Below are 23,107 nucleotides of genomic sequence, written 5' to 3' on the forward strand. Positions count from 1 at the left end.
GGTAAAAGGAATCTCAAAGTTGACGTGTCTGGAGATTGTGCTGCCAGGAAAGTTCCCTACCCTCTACAAAAGGTGATCCATCCACAGCTACTGAAATAGCATATTTGTTGTCTGAGAAGTACAAATTACTCCTTGCCTTAGAAATTCCTAAATCAACTGATGCCTCCAAGTGGCGAAATCAGAATTTGCAGTACTCAAATTCAGTGTGGCGTTATTTTGGTATCTACTACTGTTCAAATGGCCCCTACATGTTTTATGGATTGGGTGTGCAGATGACAGCAACACTTAAATCCATAGCCACTGTAGGACCAGTACTCTGGTCCTGCAGATGTAGTTGTTTCTATTCATTCTTCCAGTCATTCAATAAGAACTTATTAATCTCCTTTTATATACCAGATACTGTGTTTGGTGCTGATAATAAAAGGCCAACAAGATTTAGCCTGTACTCTTAATATCTGGACCAGCAATTTGAAAACTAACACAAAGATGCAGGTTCTGCTGTGCATAGTGACTATTAGTCATTAAGGAGTTTGAAATATGATGTGAAATGTTCCCATCTGCCAAGCAAGTAAGGTGAAATGAGTGGCTATTTGAATCATGTGTAGTTTCACCTACTGCTGATGATACTCCTTTTGAGTCCTTAGGGCTTGAAATAATCAACATTGCTAGGTGTGGTGGCTCATGCCTACAATTCCAAGGACTCAGGAGGCTGAGGATTACAACAGGGCCTTGGCAATTTAAGCAAGGTTCTGACTCAAAACAAAATAATAATAATAACAACAACAACAACACTGATAGAGCCTTCACTATATATTCCATGCTAAGCTTTGTATGTGTAATATTTTACATAATCTTTACTACTACCCTATGAAGTAGATACTGTAATCTCCACTTGACAAATGAAGACACTAACAAAGAAGTTCATGATATCGCTAAAGGTCATAGAGTGGAAGCAGGATTCAAATTTAGAGAATCTGGACCAGAGTCCATGCTCTTAAATGATTAAATGGGTTTGGAAGGGGACCATCTTGGCCAATCTTTTGCATAGGTAAAGCTTGGAAAAATGGTGCTCCATTGATCCTCCCTGCTTGCAGAGCTTATCTATCCTGCTTATCTCCTGAGACTACATTACCTTTTTTTAATACTTAGCACAAATTGGTGAATAAGACAGAAGCTCTATTCACTATAATCCCAGATCAGTCCAACTCTGACCTTTGCCAGCTGGATGATCTGGCCTCTCTGAACATGTTTCCTTATCTGTAAAGTGGAAATGTTACTTCATGGGATCATTTAGGGGATTAAATAAGACAATGTACTTAGTGGTTTCTGGCCTCTGAGTAAGCGCTTAATATTAGCAATTTTTATTATTATTATTGTCCTTTAGCCTTGAGAGCAATCCAGCAAATAGTTTCTCAGAGATCAGTTTCTAAGACCTATGTAGGTAGGAAAATCTACCCAGATTTCCTTTGGTTTGAAAGACAATAATCTTATTCTGTGTATTTCTCTTGACTCTTTTGGTGTGAAAAGCAGAGAGGTAAAGCATTATTTGACAGATGTATGGATTCAAGCAAGAAACTGAGGTCCAATTGCAGAGAAATGACTTGTATAACTCAGAGCCCTGTCTGAGGAGACACAGAGGACCCTAGAGGGCGGAGAATGAACACAGCGCAGGGGCTAGTTCCAGAGTCGCATCCTCGGTTAGTTCGCTTACAAGTGTGGGTGAGGGTTCCTTGTTAGTAGGCAGAGATATTTTTCCTTTTGCTCCAATACATGTATGCTGGCTCATGTTTATTAAATCACATTTTCTCCTAATGTCAAATAGAATTTGTACATCCAAAATGGAGAGGCAGGGGAGCTCTGTAACTACAGGCTTGTTGAGCCCTTTCCCACCTATTCCTTTGCTACACTTTCCCAAAGGCTTGTGTGTCAATGGTTAGTCCTCAGATGTCAGGGTTGCCAAGCCAGAGTGATGCTGCCACCACCATCACCACCACCATTACTGCTGCCACCAGCCATTCACAGATTCCTGCTATAAGGAAATAATCTACTGTGAAGCTTTCACCTTCCTCCTTTCTGCCTATCTTCAGTGTTGTACCTCTTTCTCCTGGTGCGGTTGCCATGCAGCCAGTGTTCCAAAGATAATTTTTAGGCTCTAAAGTTATAGACCTTACTGCCTCTCTGAGGAGATGCAAGTTAGTGGTTGAAAAGAAGACAATTGACAGGAGATGGCTCCTATACCTCTGTGCTACAGAAGGAAGAGTTTGCTTCTTGATATTGTGCTAGCTCTTGAGCCAGGTAGGGGATTTGCTGGGACTTGTGAATGTGCACTGTATGACCTCTGGATAAGTAGACTGGACCTAGCCTGCCCAAGGACAGTACCTCAGCCCATTGGAACAAGTCTGAAGACCAATTTCACCTTCTCCCACTCCCCTTCCCTAAGCTTAACTTCCTCTGCCACACTGCCCCAAGTCTGTGGCTTAAAACAGCTATCTCCTTTTGCTGATGAATAAACACACTCTTTATAAAATGTTTCATTCATCTTGGGGACTGGAAAGTCTCTCTGTGCCTTCCTGTCTCTATCTTTTTCTCTGAGGATTGATGTTAATAGCTTCTGTCTTTTTCTTTACAGGGAACTCTAATGATCCATGACAAAAAGGTCACCCTTGAGTATTTACCAAACCCAGAATTTTGGTACTGCAAACGAGTAAGTACCAAGAATTACTTTCTTTAGAAAGAAGCAGCCCACATAGCAGCTCTTCCCATATATCCAGGAATGCCGCCTGTTAGCATATATTGCCAAGGAGAAAACTCTGCTCCCTCATTTCACTTCAGTTGAACTGAATGGAGTTCAGGGGGAAAATTATCCATAATTCTTATTTTTCAGGTGCTAAATGTGGCTGGACTGCCCTGTAGACACTTTCCCAAGGGCATATCTGATATTTATGAAAGCAGTAACAGTACCCTTATAGCCTGTCTCATTTACTCTTCCTGAGGGTGGACATAGGGAAGTGGTGTTTGGAAAAGTAGTTTTGAAGAGGGATGGTTCTGTGGTACCTCTACCTTTTTGAGGTGTTCTGAGGTTTCCAGATATATAGAACTTAACCATGGCATTTTTTTCTCTATTAAGCTTCGTATTTCTTTAGAATGGCATATTAAAATTTTTAGGGTTATTCTCTTATTAGAGGTTCAGTTTGATTGCAGTGAGCATTAAAATATAATTTTAACTTCATTGTTACAGATTAGCTTAAAAATAAAATGATTGTAAAAAGTTTAAAAAGTTTCTGAACCATGATTCATTAAAAGTGTATAGAACTTGACAAAATTCAGTAAAAACTTGACATTTTTCAATAGTCTGACCCAAATACAACTTGGATAGCTATGATTGTCATTAGCTGAAGCACTAAATTTTGTAAACATACTGCCTTAAGGTATCTTTTAAAAATTCAACTTTTTTATAGTAAATCCACAGAACATAAAATTTACCATTTTAACCATGTAAATATAAATAAATATATACTTAAGTTGGGAGTTAAGGTTGGAGGATCGCTTGAGCCCAGAAGTTTAAGGTCAGCCTGGATAATATAGCAAGACCCCACTTTTAAGAAAAAAGAAAAATCAATGCCTTTGAGCACCTTCACAGTGTTGTGCAACTATCAATATATATATCTAAGTCTCCAAGTTTTTTATTCTTTTTTTCCCCCTCTTGCAGGGATGGGAGGGACAGTGGTGCTAAGGATCAAACCCAGGGCCTCATACATACTAGATGAACAGTATACCACTGATCCACATCCCCACCCCCTAGTGTTTGTTTTGTTTTGTTTTTAATGTTCATTAATAGTATTATTTATAATAGCCAAAAAGTAGAAACTGCTCAAATGTCCATCAGCTGATGAATGGACAAATAAAATTGGATAGCCACAAAACAGAATGTTATTTGGCGGTAAAAGGGAATGAAGTATTAACACATGTTATAACCTAAATGAACCTTAAAAACACTATGCCATCCAGGTATAGTGGCTCATGCTTGTAATCTCAGCAGCTTGGGAGCTTTAGACAGGAGAATTGCAAGTTTGAGACCAGCCTCACCAACCTTAGCATGTAGCGAGTCTGTCTCAAAACAAAAAACCTGAGTGTGGTAGCACAAGCCTGTAATCCAAGCGACTCCGGAGGCCGACGCAGGAGGATTGCAAGTTCAAAGCCAGCCCTCTCAATTTAGCAAGGCACTTAGTAACTCGCGCGAGACTCTGCTTGTAAATAAAATACAAAATAGGGTTAGGGGTGTGACCCAGTGGTTAAGTGTCCCTGGGTTCAATCCCTAGTACCAAAAATAAAAATAAAACAAAAAAGGTCTGGGGATGTGGCTCAGTGGTTAAGTGACCCTGAGCTCAATCCCTGGTACTAAAAACAAAACAAAAAACACTGTGCCGGAAAAATGACCAGATATTGCATAGTTTCATAAGACCTAGTGGTAAGAAAGGGAAATGACGCCTAGATTTCTTTTGGGGATGATGAAAATGTTCTAAAATTTTATTATGATGATTGCATTATGCATTTACCAAGAATCATTGAATTTTACATTTAAATAGATGGGTTTTATAGTATTTAAATTATATCTACTAAAGTTAGGATCCTGACTGTGCCATGTACCAGCTGAAGTGTTACAGGCTGCAGCTATATTCATTTTATAATAAACATCCCACAAATTCCAGTGGTTAAAAACAACAAACAGGGGGCTGGGGTTATGTCTCAGTGGTTGAGTGCTTGCCTAGCATGCATGAGGCACTGGGTTCGATCCTCACCACCGCATGAAAATAAACAAATAAGATAAAGGTATTGTGTCCATATACAACTAAAATAAAATATATTAAAAACAACAAACATTCTTTTCCATGTTACATATTGGTTCATTCACTTCACTTCTGTGCTACATAAATTCTCAACTTAGGACCCAGGCCATAGGAATATTCCCAATGTAAGACTGTGTTCTCGTGACAGAGGGAAAGAGTAAGAGGTTTATTCACACAAGCAGTGAGTCCCAAAGCTTCTGCCAGATCTGGTGTAGGTCATGTTCACTCACACTCTAATGGCCAAAGCAAGACACAGTGGAGAAGGAAGTACACTTACCCTATAGGGAGACACCACAGTCTTCTTGACAATGGATTAGAGTGTGTTTATGATTCATTTATGGGAAGGGAACAATGAAGTTATTTAACCTTACTGAAGTTATTTAACCTTTCTAGGCCTGTTACCTCATCTATAAAATGGAGAGAGAATAGTACCTGTTTTGTGGGGTTTATGAGGTTGTTGAAATCAATAAGTGATAATGTAAAGTAGATATGAGCTATTTAAGCACTAATTAGTACATAGTATGTGTGCATAGCATGTATACATTATCCACTGCTGCTGCTGTTATTGTTCTCACCTGTCTTTCATCTGGCAAACTCCTGTGCTACAGGGTCTTATTTGAATTGTGTCCTCTTCATGTTTCCTTCTTGCTTACTTGCTCACTTGCTTATCTATTTATTATAGTACTAGGTATTGAACCATAGGGCACTTTACCACTGAGCTACACCCCCAGCCCTATTTATTTATTTATTTATTTATTTATTTATTTTTATAAAGAGAGTGAGAGAGGGAGAGAGAATTTTAATATTTATTTTTTAGTTATTGGTGGACGCAACATCTTTGTTTGTATGTGGTGCTGAGGATCGAACCCGGGCTGCACGCATGCCAGGCAAGCGCGCTACCACTTGAGCCATATCCCCAGCCCCCTTTTTATTTTTTGAGACAAGTTCTCCCTAAGTTTCTGAAGGAGAGTCTTGCTAAGTTGTTGAGGCTAACCTCAAACTTGCAATCCATCTCTTACAGCCTCCTGAGTAGCTGGAATAATAGGCATGTACCACAAGAGTGTTCCTGCCAGCCAATGCTCTGTCCCTCATAGCACTTAAAGATCAATAGTGAAAGATCAGGGGTTTGGAGGTTGGGCATTGTGCTTGACTTTTTGTTCATAAGCTCAGACAAGAATAGTTATATTCACAGAGCAAATGTCTATCCTTGTTCTGGACTACTAAATGTACCCTTTCCATTAATGTCTTTTATATAACTGCTAGAGGTACTACCTATATATCTTTCTTTTTCCTTTCTTGCTCCTCATTATCAGTGTCCTTTGCAATTCCTGCCACATATGAATTAGGGTACTCATTACCAGCCCAGAACCAGGTTTTGGGTGCAAGGGTAAATTGACATGGTTTTGGGATAGTAGTATACTTTAAGCAATATAATATTCCTGTTTCCTTAGTTTATTTCCTATAAAAATCTCTGTCCAGGGCAAACATCATGGGCTGCTTCAAAGTTTAGATGCTCTATTAGAAAGCAGCTTTCAAACAGTAGCTCCTCAAATGTTGTCTAGCAACTTTGATAAGTGGGGCAATATCAGATTCTTTAGACTTCAGTGGTATGCTTTATTTCTTTCATTTTCAGCAGGTGTTACTGTGTTGGATATTTATAAAGTTTTAAAAAATGTTTTTGGTCAGTTGAATTCTTTTCTTTTTTCTTACAGTGTAAAGCTAGCACTGGTGGGCATCGATTTTCATGTACATTCTGCAAGTGCCCAAGGGAAGGTGAGCAGTAGACATGGTAGTTTTTGTCTTATGCACTGAAGAAAGCAAATTTCATATTTTCTTGGCTTTAAAGAATTGGCATCTCCAAATACAAGTTGATCTGTAAAGTGGTGTGTGTGTGTGTGTGTGTGTTGTTACTGAGGATGAGCCCAGGACCTCAAGTATGCTAGCTAAGTACTCACCACTAGCTAGATCCCTCTAGCCCTTTTTGCTTTCTTTCGAGACAGGGTCTTGCTAAGTTGCCCAGGCTAAACTTGTGATCCTCTTGCCTCAACTTTCAGTAGCTGAGATTACAGGCATGAACCTCCATATCCAATTATAAAGTGGAATTCAGTATCCAACTTCATGTGACCTGTGGTAAATGACCTTGAATTTCAGAGTTCTGCCAGAGGAGACAGATGGGCTGGTAGGCTTCTTGGTCTACAGTGGCTAAGTGTGCAGCTGACTAAAGTCAGTAGTATTGTAATTTAAAATACAGTTAAGGATATTAGTTTTGAAAAAAAGCGTATACGGAGTTGAATAGAGTGGCACATGTTTGTAATCCTACTACTTGGGAAGCTGAGGCAAGTTTGAGGCTACTGTGGGCCACTTAGTGAGACCCTGTTGGGTATATAGCGTAGCATGTGCAAGGACCTGGATTCAATCCTCAGCACTGCAAAACAACAGCAGCAGCAGCAACAACAACAAAAACTACATGGCTGTTTGACAACACACACACATACACATGCACATAAACACTTCTTTGAAAGTTATTAAGAATGAATTGCGGGCTGGGGATGTGGCTCAAGCGGTAGCGCGCTCGCCTGGCATGCGTGCGGCTTGGGTTCGATCCTCAGCACCACATACAAACAAAGATTTTGTGTCTGCCGAAAACTAAAAATAAATATTAAAATTCTCTCTCTCTCTCTCAAAAAAAAAGAATTAATTGCTATATTATTTTCTAATTCACATTATTTGTAAGCATTTCAGGATCATCAACAGAAAAACAGTAAACGACAATCAAAATATAAACATGAGAAAATACTTGGGACTGGGGGAATATGATATTATCACAGAGGAATAAACCTACCAGCTTTACTGTAATCCCAGCAGCTTGGGAGACTGAGGCAGGTAGATCAAAAGTTCAATCTGCCTAAGCAATTTAGCAAGACCTTTTCTTACAATAAAAGATGAAAATGGCTGGGAATATAGCTCAGAGGCAGAGTGATAGAGTGCCCTTGGTACTGTGAGTTAGATAGAGAGATAGACTGATTGATTAAAAAGGGCTTCAATCTCCAAACAATCAAATCTACTAGTTTCTCAAGCAATTACCTTTAAAAAATTATATATATTCTTTTTTATAAATTGTAATTGGACACAACACCTTTATTTTATTTATTTATTTTTATGTGGTGCTGAGGATCGAACCCAAGGCCTTACACGTGCTAGGCAAGTGCTCTACTGCTGAGCCACAACCCCAGGCCCTCAATTACCCTTTTTTAAAATTAATTTTTATTGCCATATAGTAATTATACGTATGTATGAGATAAAGTATGATAATTCAATACACATATATAGTATATGAGCCCTTAAAACTTTTTTCAGAGAACCTTTAGGTAGACACCTTTCAAGAAAATTGTCAAAGATTTCCTATATTCATGACTATTATATGCCTGTTTCTGATATTATCCCTAAGGTAGACCCCAGAAAATCCACTTCAGTGATGGGATCTAGTAGCCTTTTGAAGGACCTGTTCTGAGGTTATAGTTTACTGTATCTCCAAGGAGTTTGTGGGGAATAGCTCTGCATCCTTTAGAGACCAAATCAACATGTGGAAAATGAAATAAACAACTGAGATTTTTAGCTTGTTAGGTCACTTCAGATTGGTCAGAGTTGTGGTTTTTCCTTAAGAGAGACTTCCTAAGTGGTTTTTATTTGTTTGTTTATGGTATAGGGATTGAACCCAAGACCTCACTATGCAGGACAAGTCCTTTATCACTGAGCTACATCCCAGCCTTTTTTAAAATTCTATTTTGCAAGCCAATGGCTCAGGAGACTAAGGCAGGAGGATTGTGAGTTCATATCCTGAGTTCAGATAAACAACTCAGTGAGACCCTATAATAGGGCTGGGAATATGGCTCAGTGGTTGAATGCCCCTGAGTTCAATCCCCAGTACCAAAAAGAAAAAAAAAGAAATTCTATTTGAGATAGGATCTTGCTAATATGTTGCCCAAGCTTGGCTCAAACTTGTGATCTTGTTCTTCTGACAGAGACCAAGCAAGAATTAATAACCTACCCTCAGCCTCAGAAAACATCCATACCAGCGTCATTAGAAAAACAACCCAACCAGTCCCCAAGGCCAGCTGATAAGGAACCTGAATCTAAGAAGCAAGAAGAAGGACAAGAATCACGTATGGGATATCAAAAGAGAGAAACTGAAAGATACCTGCCACATTCTCGAAGGGAAGGATTCACTTTCCGAAGAGACCGAGAGAAGGAGCCGTGGTGTGGAGAGACTCGACAAGATGGAGAAAGCAAAAGTAAGTTCCTTGTCAGAGAGTGTACCAGATGGTGACAATCACAGCTGCATATAGGCGGCCCATCATTGTAGATAGAAGCCAGCTGCTTCCTCATACCCTAGTAGAACTGTGTTCAACCTGATTACAGAGGCATTGTTTTCTGTTAGCCTTACTATACTAGGTGAAGAAATCTACATCCTCCAAATTAGCAAATTGCTGTACAAATGCAGTAAAGCATGATTTTAGATTTCCAAGTATTGATGAAGAAATGTAGTATTTGTTTATCATTTCTTTATAGAACCATCCTTGCTAAAATAAGGTACCATATGCAGTAAAAAATGACCATCATGCTCTTGGGACTTGGGACTTAAGATTTTCATTATTCTCTTTCTTTGCTTCCCTCCCATTTGTTTGTGATTTATTCAGCAATAATGCTAAAACGAATCTATCGTTCCACTCCACCTGAGGTGATAGTGGAAGTGCTGGAGCCCTATGTCCACCTCACTACTGCCAATGTCCGTATCATCAAGAACAGAACTGGCCCCATGGGCCACACCTATGGCTTTATAGACCTCGACTCCCACGCGGTGAGTTTCCCTTACCTTGAAATGGTCTAGAGATGGATGGCTAAAAAAAAATCCTAAAGAAGGGACTTCTATATCATTTTAATATTCTTATCATAACCTGTCTTAAGAATTTTCTCCTTTAAGTTTAGTGTTCATTGAAGTGAGGTGACTGACCTCAAAAGTTAGAACTCTGTGGTTTTCTTAGTCAGTTTCTTCCTTGTGGCATGTTTATAGTTTCCAACCTATTCACTTGTGAATAATTTGAATTTTGATTCTTCTGGACCCTTTAAGATTTAAGTGATTAAAAAAAGAAAAAAAAATTTTTTTTTTGTAGAATTGTTTTGTCCAGTTACAAATAGTTTTATACTTAATGATAATAGGACATTTTCTACTCAAAGTATTTATCATATCTAGTGGCTTGCTGGGCACAGTGGCGCACATCTATAATCTGAGTGGCTTCAGAGGTTGAGGTGGAAGGCTGAGGCAGGAAAACTGCAAGTTCAAAACCAGCCCCAGAAAAATTCAGGTGCTAAGCAATTCAGTGAAACCCTGTCTCTAAATAAAATACAAAATGGGGCTGGGGATGCGGCTCAATGGTCAAGTGCCCCTGAGTTCAATCTCCAGTACCAAAACAAAAAAGAGATGGGCTGGGATTGTGGCTCAGTGGTGGAGTGCCCACCTAGCAAGGGCGGGACCTGGGTTCGATCCTCAGCACCACATAAAAATAAAGGCATTGTGTTGTGTCCATCTATGCCAAAAAAATAATTATTTAAAAAAAGAGAGAGAGAGAGCTCGTGGCTTGAATTTTTTTTTCCTATGGAGATAGTGTGAAGATAGTAATAAAAGTCTTTGCTGTTTCTCAGATTTAATGCTCAAAAATCACAAGGGACTTTGTAACCTGGATCTGATGTAACCTGGATCTGTTATTAAATCAGAACTTATTAACTCAGGAACTTATTAAATCAGAAACTGATATCTACTCTGATTGCTATTCTAGTTCTTCATTGAGAGTTGCCTGGTTTTGTCAGTGTGCTTTATGTTAAAATTATGACTAGAATATAAAAGTTTAGTAAATTTCTCTTCAGAGAAGGAAAATCCATATTCAGGTCTCTTTCCAGGGACATAGTCTTTCCTTTCTTTGGGTTCACATGTGTCTTTGTTTCCCTAGGAAGCTCTTCGTGTAGTGAAGATCTTACAGAATCTTGATCCACCGTTTAGCATTGATGGGAAGATGGTAGCTGTAAACTTGGCCACTGGAAAACGAAGGTATGGCAGAGGGGTTAAGATACTGCCCCCTCCTGACAGTTTATGCCTGCCACTGGCCTCATTGCGGGGGGGGGGGGGGGGGGGGGGAGGCCTGCCCCCCCCTGCCCCCGCCCCTCCTTCCAGTTCAGTCAGGACAATGAGGGTTTTTTGTTTTAATTAGTTGATTAGTTATACATGACAGTAAAATGTATAAATGGGGTATAATTTCTTATTTTTCTGATTGTACATGTTGTAGAATCACATCGGTCATTCAGTTATATATGTACATAAGGTTAAAAAAAGAAAAAAATATATACTGCCCCCATCCCCACCACCTTCAGTTTCTGGGAAGAAACTCCTCTTCCTGGCTGGAGAGAAGGCGTAGTGCCTTCCCACTGTGGGTTGCTTCAGATATGTACTTATACATTTACTTTTTCTGAAGCCTGCCTTTTTCTGACTTTAAAATCATTTTCATTCTTAAGTAGTATTACTAGATACTTGAGGCCTTTTGCTTTTGACTACATGATATCTTTGGGTCCCAAATGATGGTATAGTCTTGGATGTGCAGAAAAAAATGTTCATATATCTTTGTCATTTGGAATCCTAATAAATGCTATCCTGATATCCCACTCCTCTGACCTTGATCATATATCCACGTAGACCTGGGAAATCTAATTCCTCTTTAGTCCTTTACTCATTTTGACATAGGAGTGGTAGCCGGGAAATGGCCATATCAAGAGACAGACTTACCAGAGATGGGGCAGATCTTGCTCTGTCACCCTCTACTCAGTCACTATTTTACTTTAGCTGATAGCTCTCTGGGTTGTTTCCTTTCCCTTCAAAAAAGGGAAAAAGAGAGTTTCTTAGTGAATCTGCAGTATTAGGCATTCCTCAGGTGCCTTTTGATAGCAGCCTTTGACATGTTGTGTTATTTGTTGCAGAAATGACTCTGGGGACCATTCTGACCACATGCATTACTATCAGGTAGGCTTTAATATGGGAGTACTCTGTTAAAATCTTCAGGTGATGAGCCAGGCACATTGATGCACACCTAGGATCCCCCACCCAGAAGCCTAAGAAAGGAGGATCTCAACTGAGACACCAGTCCTGGGTGACTTAGCAAGATCCTGTCTCAAAATAAAAAAATAAAAAGAACTGCTATTATAGCTCAGTGTTAGAGCACCCCTGAGTTGAAGCCTCAATGCCATTTAAAAAAAAAAAAAACTCAGGTGATTGAAAGGATGATTTTATGCAGTGGGTTACTGTTAAGGTGCATGGTTCTTAGATAGTTCCATAATTTTAATTTCACTTTCTGTGATAGGGTAAAAAATATTTCCGAGATAGGAGGGGAGGTGGCAGAAATTCAGACTGGTCTTCAGATACAAATCGACAAGGACAGCAGTGTAAGTAATTTTTGTTTTACTTATTTCATTCTTTTTGCTCAACTTGCTACTCATTGCTTAAAATCTATATGATCACAAAGTTAGCAAGAAAGGCTAGTGATTGGGGGAACTCATCTAGAGAGAGTGCCATCTAAAGATTCTGTACCTGTTTGGGTTGGCCACCTTAATTTTTAGGTTATTCTTGGTGGATTGCTCAGTAGGGGTTTCTTTGGCTAATGACTAACTTTGGCTCTGATTTTATTTGTTGTAGCATCATCTGACTGCTACATATATGATTCTGCTACTGGCTACTATTATGATCCCTTGGCAGGAACTTACTATGACCCCAACACCCAGGTGAGTTTTGGGCTTTGTTTATTCTGCCAATGATCCTTTTGAATGAAGCACCCATAATTTGTCATTTTGAGGAATTTATTTTCTGGATTCTCTGGATGCTCATTGCATGAAAAGTGGAAAAGTTTAAATCAATGGAAACTGAACTCTTACCTATATGGAAAAATCAGTGCCTTGTGGCATTACAGGTAAGATCAGTGCTGCTCTTGGAAAAAGTGGATGAGTGGTGGTGTGTGTGTGCCCTGGCCTCTGGAATGGATTGATATAGACTCTTAGGCTTGTGACTAAGAGCAATTCTTTTTCATAGAGGGGAACTATGCTCCTTAGACCTGGAATTGAAGGAAAGTAAAATATTCCTTAGATTTATCTCTTTCCCACTATATTTCCAGCAAGAAGTCTATGTGCCCCAGGACCCTGGGTCACCTGAGGAAGAAGAGATAAAGGAAAAGAAACCCACCAGTCAAGGAAAGTCAAGTAGCAAAAAGGAAATGCCTAAAAAAGATAGCAAGGAAAAAAAAGACAGAGGAGTGACAAGGGTAAGAGGACTTGTGTGTCTGCTTTTACCACATGATTACAGATCTAAATGTAGGATTTATGAACAGTGATCTAGGTTTGAGGTATAAAGTTACTGAAAAAATAAACTGGACACAGTGGCATACATAATCCTAGCAACTCTGAAGACTGAGACAGGAGGATCTAAAGTTAGAGGATAGCCTGGGCAACTTAATGAGACTACCCTGTCTCAGGGAGAAAAAAAATTTAAAAGGGCTGGGGATGTAGCTTTGTGATAGAGTGCTTGCCTAGCATGTGCAAAGCCCTGAGTTCAATCCCCAGTACTGAAAGAAGGAAAAAAAAAAAAACACAACTCAAGGCAGTCCCTTCTTCTCATGTGTCTTATAGCCCCATAGTAACACTCTCCTTTTTACAAATGAGAAACTTGGATGGTAGAACAAAATGATTCAATTCAAATCCCAATACCTCATCTACACAAATTTTCACCTTTCTGCTTGCCTTTTTTAGTGCTTAACTCCGGATACACATTTTCCTCTAGGAATAGTTGTAGCAGGAGATACCATTCTGTGTTCTTTCTTTCTTTCTTTCTTTATTTTTTTTTTAGAGAGAATTTTTAATATTTATTTTTTAGTTCTCGGGGGACACAACATCTTTGTTGGTATGTGGTGCTGAGGATCGAACCTGGGCCGCACGCATGCCAGGCGAGCGTGCTACCGCTTGAGCCACATCCCCAGCCCCGCTGTGTTCTTTATTAACTTTGTTTTATCATAAGTATTTTTCATGTTTATATCATAATCCTTTATTTTCAGTGCTTCTATGCTTAAAATTCACAATAAACTATTCCATCATTTTCTTCAGAAGTCTTCGTTGTCACTTTCAAATCTATTATAATATGCAGCATTTAGCATTTTTCCCTTTTTTTAAAAAAATATATATTTTTAGTTGTAGATGGACATAATATCTTTATTTTGTTTGTTATTTAGTTTTATGTGGTGCTGGGGATCAAACCCAGTGCCTCCGATGTGCTAGGCAAGTACTCTACCCCTGAGATACAGCCCTAACCCATATTTTTCCCTTTTTTTTTTTTTTTTAAATGGTGTTGGGAATTGAACCCAGGGCCTTGTGCATGCAAGGCAAGCACTCTACCAACTGAGCTATATCCCCAGCCCCCTGTTTTTTCCTTTTAAATTACTTCCTTAGAATAAATTTTCAGAATCAAAGATGATACATATTTTCACAAGCAATATAAAATCAAATTATTTTCTGAAACATTGATTTACCCTTGTACCAGTTACATATTAGTGAAAATAGATGAATTTTATTGTGGTGCAATTCATAACTTTTACCTTTTTCTTTTCCTTCTAATACTGCTAGTCATTTAGTGAAACAGAAAAAGAGAAGAAAGTATGTATGTATACTTGTTTATCTAAGAATTTAAACTTCAGAGTCTTATTAGCTTAATGTTTGGATTCTTTTTCTGCCCCTTAATCTTTATAATTGTATTCCCAGTCATTTGTAAAATAAGACTATGCCTACCTAGAAAGGTTGTAGTAAAAAGGTAAAGAAGATAATGGTATACATGTAGTGCCTGACATGTAGTAATCATATAATATATGTAAATGTTATATTTTTAATGTATTAATTTTTGTAGTTGTAGATGAATAGCATGCCTTTATTTCGTTTGTTTATTTTTTTTTTTTTTCATATGGTGCTAAGGATTAAACCCAGTGCCTCACACATGCTAGGCAAAGGCTCTGCCACTGAGCTACAGCCCTGTTATATTGTTTTTTTTTGTTTGTTTTTGGTGCAGGGAAATAAACTCAAAGCCTCACACATGCTAGGAACACATTCTACCACTGAACCATACCCCCGCCTTTAAATGTTATATATTTTTTTTTTTAAAGAGAGAGTGAGAGAGGAGAGAGAGTGAGAGAATTTTTAATATTTATTTTTTAGTTCTCGGCGGACACAACATCTTTGTTGGTATGTGGTGCTGAGGATCGAACCCGGGCCGCACGCATGCCAGGCGAGCGCGCTACCGCTTGAGCCACATCCCCAGCCCTAAATGTTATATTTTAAAAGACTCTATATTTCAAAATCATGATAGCAACATTTCAACAGGGTTGACTCTTAACTTTTTTTTTTTTCTTTGAGTGAGTTATCATGTAAGAGTTACTTCAGAGAATGGGAATGTAGCTCAATAGTAGAGCTAGCTTACCTTGCATGCTGCAGGCTCTGGGTTCAATCACCAGTACTGAGGGGTGCAAAAATTACCTCAAGGTTTGGTCAGTTTCAGGAAAATGCCAGTGAGGGGAAGGCCCCTCCAGAGGACGTCTTTAAGAAGCCCCTGCCTCCCACTGTGAAGAAGGAAGAAAGCCCCCCTCCAGTAAGGCTTCATGTGGATGCCCTGGGGATGGTAGGGCTGGGTCTGCTTCTGGATAGGAAAGGAACTCAAAGGCTGGTGCCTCACTCTGGGCTTGGCCCTGTCTGTCTCTTTCTCTCTCTCTCTTTCTCTCTCTCTCTCAGAAATAAGGATTCCTCTTGATTATAAGTATGAGTTTAAATTTCTAGTCTGCTAACAAGGGTGTCTACCATTTTTACCTAACCAAATGTCCGGCCGTTTTAAGTTACAATCTTATTATTGGTAGTTCTTTTCTAAATCACCAAGGAAACCCATTTTCCTGGTATCTATGTTTCATGCCTTTTAGTGCCATGTAAGAATCTTAGATGTATGCATGTAGTCATTTTCATAGTTGGCCTGACTGGTCAAGATGCTAATATTATTACCCATTTTTAGGTACCTTGAAGTGAGTGATAGTCTCAACCTAATCACTCATGATTCCAATTGAATATAAATATACAACAGTAGTGACCATGTTCTATTTTTTTAATTTCCATTGATGATAGGCCAGTGACCATGCATCATTATTAAGCAGTTTCTACAAGATATTTTTGCCTATTCCACATTATTAATTCAGCTCATTATGGCATCTCTCCTAACCATGTTCTTTACCTTACTCAGGAGCCAGATTGGTCTACCTGAATGCTTATTACTAAAGTTGTTTCTAGTCTGCCTCCTAAATCTCCTTCACCTAGAGCCTTGGTGAAATTCATCTTTCCTTTTTCCATGGGTTACAGTGATTTGGAGGTGTTCATCACTTACTCTTTATAATTCTTTTTTTTAAATTTTGTTTTAATTACTTATGTATGGCAGTAGAATGCATTTTGACACATTGTACACAAATGGTAATTTTATAGTTCTTTTGCTGTTTTCTGTGCCAGTTCCCTTCTCTCTTCCTCAGTGATCAAGGAACAAGATCAAGCTTTAGGCATGTTGCTGCCACCTGGGAAATGAACAGCATGGCATTGCGCATGTTTTGAACCCAGTTCACTATTTGAACTAAAAGAGAAAAAAGACAGGAAATACCCATATCAAAATATTTTTAAAAAAGGGGGGGGGCCCCAAAAAATGTAGCTTGAGTTGGTGATGATCCCTGGCCGCCTCCTTCTTTCAGCCGAAGGTGGTAAACCCACTGATTGGCCTCCTGGGTGAATATGGAGGAGACAGTGACTATGAGGAAGAAGAAGAGGAGGAACAGATCCCTCCTCTACAGCCCCGCCCAGCACAGCCCCAGCCACGGGAATTGCTGACCAAGAAGGAGAATGAAGAAGACAAACTTACTGACTGGAATAAACTGGCTTGTCTGCTCTGCAGGAGACAGTTTCCCAATAAAGAAGTTCTAATCAAACACCAACAGCTGTCGGACCTGCACAAGGTATTAAAGGAAGGGGCCATGACTTTTCAAGTTTTGATTCTTTGCATTGACGGGTATTACAGAGAATAAAGCTTATACTGTCCTTCCTTAGCCTAAATAATCCCCCAGTTCCTATCATTCAGTCAGTTCAGTTTAAGAATTAATTATCTTCTACATTTTGTTCATGTGAAGTAATGCATAGTTCACAGTTATGTATTAAGGCTGTGCCTTCTAACAGTTGACCTCAGATAAGCCCCTTCTCTTCTTTGACATTCACCTGGTTTTATCCAGCTGTGAGTCAGATTCTGCCATCTCCTCATGTAGTGAGTATAATTATAAGCGACAACAAAACAGATATTTTGGGGCTGTTAAACTTACATATGTTGGTCTTCTCCTGCAGTCTTCCCATTTATTTATACTTACTAAGGAGCCAGCCAAATTATAAACAAAGCCCCTAGATAAACATGTTCTCAGAGTAATTTCTTTCATACTTCTTTTCTAACAGATATTGCAAGATAAGATGTGAAGGGAATGGATTTAGGTTTCTCTCAACATAAAACCCAGAATCATGCATAGCTAAAAGCTGAGACGTTTTTCTTTTGGTATAAGTATATCAACCACTTTGCCCAGCCTGCCCCTATGAAGGCTGTGCAAAGCTCCTAGAACTCTTGAGATGCTCCTCCTGGACAATACCTGGAACATAATTACTGTCCAGGTCCCCTTGACCTTCTGGAATTCTGAGTCGTTATATTGACACATTTGAATTTCAGCTTTCTGCTGAAAATGCCAGTAAATGGGAAAAGAGATGAAAAGTAGTGATCAGGACAGAGGAGTCATAGGTGTGATGAGCCCTAGGACAGTGGACTGAATTACTTTTCCTTTTCTTGGAGTCATCCAGTACAAACCACTTGTCCATGCAAGAACTGTTTGGATTCCTTACAATTCATATATATACCTGCATTCTTGTGTAGTGGAACTATGCTTGAGGAGTATGGGGCTCTTAGAACAGTCCATTTGTTCCTTCAGGACTATGGTGCTACTTTTTATATTTCTCTGGGCCCTTGAAAGAGTGACTAGTTTCTAGTGATAATGAGTGGTAGAAGTGGTAGGCAGAATATGTGGGCATGTAGTTTTCTTCACTGGTGCACTCCGATCCTCTCCCATTAATTTTCACTTTAGTTGAAGACAAAAATCAAGTTTGTTTTCCACATCTTGGAGAAAGGTAAATCCTGCATTAGAATCTAGATTCCCCATTGATGAGACCAAAGTAAGACCAGTTAGAGCTTGTTGCTTGCATGGTACTGTGATCATTTAGAAGAATCAGCCAATCAGAAGACGTACAGTATTAGGAAAGGCCTAGAAGCTTTTGTAGGACCATTTTTTCCTTGACCTATATTCTTAGATTTCCTTCTTTTCTCAGCAAAACCTGGAAATCCACCGGAAGATAAAACAGTCTGAGCAGGAGCTAGCCTACCTGGAGAGGAGAGAACGCGAGGTAAACTTTGGTGACCTCAATTAACTTGACCTCAATTCTTTTTCTTCTCTGTTATGGACTTTGTAGGCTATATTGAACCCTCCTTATAAGAAGACAGATAACAAAGAAGCCCCAAAACATGAGTGAGAGATTACAGGAGTTACCAGTTGAGCAATCTTCACATTAAAAGAAGTATTAGAGCCGGGTGTGGTAGCATATGCCTGTAGTCCTAGCACTTGGGAGACTAAGGGAGGATGATCACTTGAGCCCAGCCTGGGCAGCATAGCAAACCCCTTTTCCGAGGAAAAAAAAAAAGGAAATAAAAAGAGACGTCAGATTCTCCACCTCCCAACCTCCTTAAGTGGAAATCTCAGGTCTGCTTTTCTGCTCACCTACAGGGTCGGTTTAAAGAGAAGGGAAATGATCGCAGGGAAAAGCTCCAGTCTTTTGACTCTCCAGAAAGAAAACGGATTAAATACTCCAGGGAAACTGACAGGTAAGACAAACCCTTCACTAAGCCATGGCCTCAACACCTAACAGTAAAACCATCTTTTTTAAGTGTGCCACTGTTTTCTCTTTCAAAGAAGTGAAGCTATTAAAAACAAGGTTTGTCTGAATTCCTTGAGCATGAGATCCACCCTGGCCTTTTGACTACATATATTTACACCAGAAATATGTGCATTTACATGAAAGGTTGGCTGGGTTCTTCAGCTGCTCAAAGCCAGGCGGGAGTGGCTACAGTCAGACACCTTATCTCAGCAACTTAGTGAGACTGTGCCTCAAAATTTAAAAATACAAATAGTTCCCAAATTATAAGCCCAGAGTTATGTGGAATCTGTTGATGATCCATTGTATACAGGTACTGTGTTATACTTAGGTGGACAATACATATAATGTCTTTGACATCGGTGTGAACACAGAATGTTGAGAAAGTTTAGGTGATGCATATTAGGGAGGGCATTTCACTTGGAGGGAATGATATAGCATGAATGAAAAAGTTCATGCTGCATTTGAGGAGTTATAAGTAGTTTGATGAGGCTAACCATTGGGAGTGTGTTGTTGAGTGACAAGAAATACGGCAGATACAACAAATGAAGGCCAGTTTGTGAAGTTTGTACTCCTTAAACACCATGCACCATTAAGTGCCGCAGTCTATTTGGGCACAAAATAACCGAGCCACCACAAAGCCTTGTAGGTTCAAACAGCAACTCTTTATTCCCGAACTCTACACACACTTACCGGGAACACACTCCCTCCACCAGTCTCTGCACTCCGAACTCAATGGGCGCCAAGCAGCAGGATCCGTCCCTAATCCCGGAGCCACCCTATTCCTGGAGGATCCTCCTTAATCCCGGGCTGCCCTAATCCCAGAGCAGGGTCACCTTTCAACCATTCCCTCTAGCAAAATGCCAGGCGTCATTCCGACTAAACTGTGGCTCTCAACAATTAAGGTAGTTTTCATTAAAGGCAATGGGAAAGCAAGGTGTAGTGGTACACGCCTGTAATCCCACTGACTGTGGATGCTAAGGCAGAAGGGTCACAAATTCAAGGTCAGCCTGGGCAATTTAGCCAATCTCAAAAGAAAAGAGATTGGGAATGTAGCTCAGTGATACATTGTCTTGGGTTCAATCCCTAGTACTGTTCCCCACCACCCACCGAAAATAGTATTGGGAGGTCATGGAATGATTTTAAGTAAGGTGTTCATCTAGTTTTGCATTTTAGAGAGATTGTTAAGTGGAAGATGAATTCATAAAGGGACTAAAGCTGAGAACACGCAGGGAGTATGGCAAGGAGAATGAGTTAAAGGTATCAAATCCATCAGTGTTTGTGATCAGTAGGTTATCTGGGAAACCAGAAAAGTCACTGATGATACTCAGGTTTCTATTGGGTGTCTATAGTGAGAGGGAGCAGTTAAAGCCTTGAAAGGGGGAAAAGGGTGACAAGAGGCTGCATCAGCAGAAAGAGAGTAGTCATTTTTAACGAGAGCTTAATCAGCAGCTGGAGGAGATTACACCTGTGATGAAAGGGAGATGATTAACAGAATAAACCCTGAAGTGGCTGCACAGGGTCTGGGGCCCTGATATTTCAGCTTAATTTGATCACAGCCCAAAATAAGAGAGGTGTGTGTGTGTGTATGTGTGTGTGTGAGTTACTGGGGATTGAACAACTTGCCCTTTTTGTGAACATACACTTTGCCTAGTAAGAGGGCTGGATTACATGCCTGAGAAAGGTTGTGCAGAGGCCTGATTTAGCTTAATTTCCAAGCCTTTTTACAATTTGCCCTCAGATTCCTACCACTCCTCTCCTGGAAAGATTATATTCTTTCACTTTTCCTTGTTTGTGTCTTTTACTCTCATACTTTCTTTAGCCCATTAATTATTTGTCAAGACCCAATTCAGGTCTGAGGCTGTGGCTCATCGGTAGCGCACTCACATGGCATGTGTGAGGCACTGGGTTCGGTTCTCAGCACCGTGAATGAATGAATGAATGAATGAATGAATGAATGAATAAATAAATTTCTATCAACAACTAAAAAGTTGGGAAAAAAAGACCCAATTCAGAATGTACCTTCCTATCATATTTTTTAAATATTTATTTATTTATGTATCTTTAGTTTTAAGTGGATACTTTAGTTTGTTTTTATGTGGTGCTGAGGATCGAATCCAGTGCCTCATGCATGCTAGGAGAGCACTCTACCACTGAGCCACCACCCCAGCCCCCCATCATATTTTTGATGATTTTTTAATGACAACCCCTCAGAGATTGTGTCCAATTTTATATCTCTAACAGATACCCACTGTTGCCACATCCATGGTCAAACCCTTCAATATTCTGTAAGCATCTGTTGTCATAATTCTCGAATCTTTTTCCATGATCGGGGCCAAATCATGGTCATCTCTGAATCCCCAGGATAAGCCTAATGTGTAGGTAGCAGGCACTCAAAGGTGTTGTTTTATATGCTTTATAGAAGACATATCTGAACCTAAGAACAGAAGGTTTTGTTAGATTCACCAGCAGGTCATCTTGAAGTGATTGTGTATGTCTGCTTCTCTTACAGTGATCGTAAATCTGTTGATAAAGAAGACCTTGACACTAACAGTAAAGGTGGCTATGTCCAGCAAGCCACTGGCTGGAGGAAAGGGGCAGGCTTAGGATATGGCCATCCTGGATTGGGTTCATCAGAGGAGGTAAAATTATTTCCATGTTGTTGGAGGCTACTTGAGCCTAAAATATTTATAACTTTCTCTTCCTCTCTGGTCCAGCATAATATCATTTTAGCTAGGATTTTCTACTACTGACCTAAGATACGAGAGCTCAGAAACCCAGTTTTGATCACTGGGGTATAGCTTGGCATGCTGGGCCTTTGGTGGTTTGGTTGCAATGGGAAGGGGAGGGAAACGTTGGAATGGAGTTTATACTCTATAGAGAGCAGTATGGGAATCTAATAGTTTGAAATTGAAGGATCACTTGGTAAAAAGAACCAGGGAATAAACAATAAAAAGTATAAACTGCCTTGCATGGTGACACATGCCTGTAATTCCAGCAACTTGGAAGGCTGAAGCAGGAGGATCACAAGTTCAAGGCCAGCCTCACCAACTTATTGGAGAAACTGTCTCAAAATTAAAAAAAAAAAAAAAAAAAGGCTGGGATGTTGCTCAGTGATTAAGCACCTCTGGGTTCAATCCCCATACCCCCCCCAAAAGAAAAAACCAAACAAACTAAAGTGGCTCCTAGAGGGATTATAAGCAGAGGACTCTGATGGCTAAAGATTGAGAAGGGGCTGGGTTGTGGCTTAGCGGTAGAGCGCTGGCCTAGTAAGTGTGAGGCCCTGGGTTCGATCCTCAGCACCACATCTAAATAAATAAATAAAAAGAAAGTATTATGTCCGACTACAATTAAAAAATGAATATTTTTAAAAAGAAAAGATTGAGAAGCATAGTCCTGGTAGTCCTGGTTTCCAGAAAGGACTTTGCTTCTCATATTTCAGTAAGAGCCTCAAGAAAAGAATCAGAAGAAACGTTGCCCATTGTTTAATTCCCCTATAACCTTCTCCTTTCAGGTTCAGAAATGCTTGTGGTCAGAGATCAGCCCTGAGACTGATTAATTCACAGAGCCCACCTCACTGTCTTTGTTTTGTAGACGGATGGCCGGATGCGGGGACCTGGTGTTGGCACTCCAGGAAGAACCAGCAAGAGACAGTCCAATGAGACTTACCGAGATGCTGTTCGAAGAGTAATGTTTGCTCGGTATAAAGAACTTGATTAAGAATGGAGACAAGTCCCACAGGACACACCTCCTTTTTTGTTTGTCTGTCTCTCCTTTTGTTTTGTTACTGTTCTTGCTGCTAGAACTTTTTTAAATAAACTTTTTTTCAATGTGATTATTTTTTGTTAAAGTTTTCTCCCAAAGACTGGTAGAGGGTGTACTTAATGGAAGGAGAGAGAGAATGCCTTGGTGTGGGCCCATCTGAAGTGATGTTGAAATGGCAACTAGTGCTACAGTGAGCCCTGGAATGCTGCCTTCTATCAGTGTAAGTGGGCAGGTGGTGACGACCTTCAAATAGCTTATGTGAATGCTGTCAGATTTCTAGACTTTTTTTCTGTAATCAGTGAAAATAGCATTTAGTTATTCATTTCTGGGTGTTTTTTTTGTTGTTGTTGTTGTTTGTTTGTTTGATTGGTTTTTGGTAACTGGTAAGT

General features: G+C 39.7%; 1 protein-coding gene and 1 long non-coding RNA gene across 10 annotated transcripts in view; one reads left to right on the forward strand and one right to left on the reverse strand.

Moving 5' to 3' along the window:
* Positions 1 to 22,792, forward strand: part of RBM6 (RNA binding motif protein 6) — a 99,775-nt gene extending 76,983 nt beyond the window's left edge. For 3 of the 9 annotated variants that reach the window (XM_081300992.1, XM_081300993.1, XM_081300991.1), the window contains 15 exons: positions 2,630 to 2,704; positions 6,560 to 6,620; positions 8,870 to 9,139; positions 9,545 to 9,705; positions 10,853 to 10,950; positions 11,871 to 11,913; positions 12,251 to 12,332; positions 12,583 to 12,668; positions 13,055 to 13,201; positions 15,469 to 15,564; positions 16,694 to 16,954; positions 18,354 to 18,428; positions 18,806 to 18,903; positions 21,466 to 21,595; positions 22,548 to 22,791. In XM_081300992.1, coding sequence (XP_081157118.1) covers positions 2,639 to 2,704; positions 6,560 to 6,620; positions 8,870 to 9,139; positions 9,545 to 9,705; positions 10,853 to 10,950; positions 11,871 to 11,913; positions 12,251 to 12,332; positions 12,583 to 12,668; positions 13,055 to 13,201; positions 15,469 to 15,564; positions 16,694 to 16,954; positions 18,354 to 18,428; positions 18,806 to 18,903; positions 21,466 to 21,595; positions 22,548 to 22,673 — 1,800 coding nt within the window. In that variant the 5' untranslated portion in view covers positions 2,630 to 2,638 and the 3' untranslated portion in view covers positions 22,674 to 22,791. Of the gene's footprint in view, positions 1 to 1,530; positions 1,698 to 2,629; positions 2,705 to 6,559; positions 6,621 to 8,869; positions 9,140 to 9,544; positions 9,706 to 10,852; positions 10,951 to 11,870; positions 11,914 to 12,250; positions 12,333 to 12,582; positions 12,669 to 13,054; positions 13,202 to 14,552; positions 15,070 to 15,468; positions 15,565 to 16,693; positions 16,955 to 18,353; positions 18,429 to 18,805; positions 18,904 to 21,465; positions 21,596 to 22,547 lie in introns of those variants that run through there. The other 6 variants (XM_081300988.1, XM_081300987.1, XM_081300994.1 and 3 more) reach the window with 5 other exon arrangements.
* On the reverse strand, positions 13,398 to 14,647 carry LOC308652891. Its single transcript, XR_014022925.1, has 2 exons — positions 13,935 to 14,647; positions 13,398 to 13,761 (listed from the first exon to the last, which is right to left on the reverse strand). It is a non-coding gene; the product is annotated as an uncharacterized lncRNA (long non-coding RNA).
* Positions 22,793 to 23,107: the final 315 nt, after the last annotated feature.

Source organism: Spermophilus citellus, assembly GCF_964194105.1.
Source record: "Spermophilus citellus genome assembly, chromosome: 7".
Taxonomy (NCBI): Eukaryota; Metazoa; Chordata; class Mammalia; order Rodentia; family Sciuridae; genus Spermophilus; species Spermophilus citellus.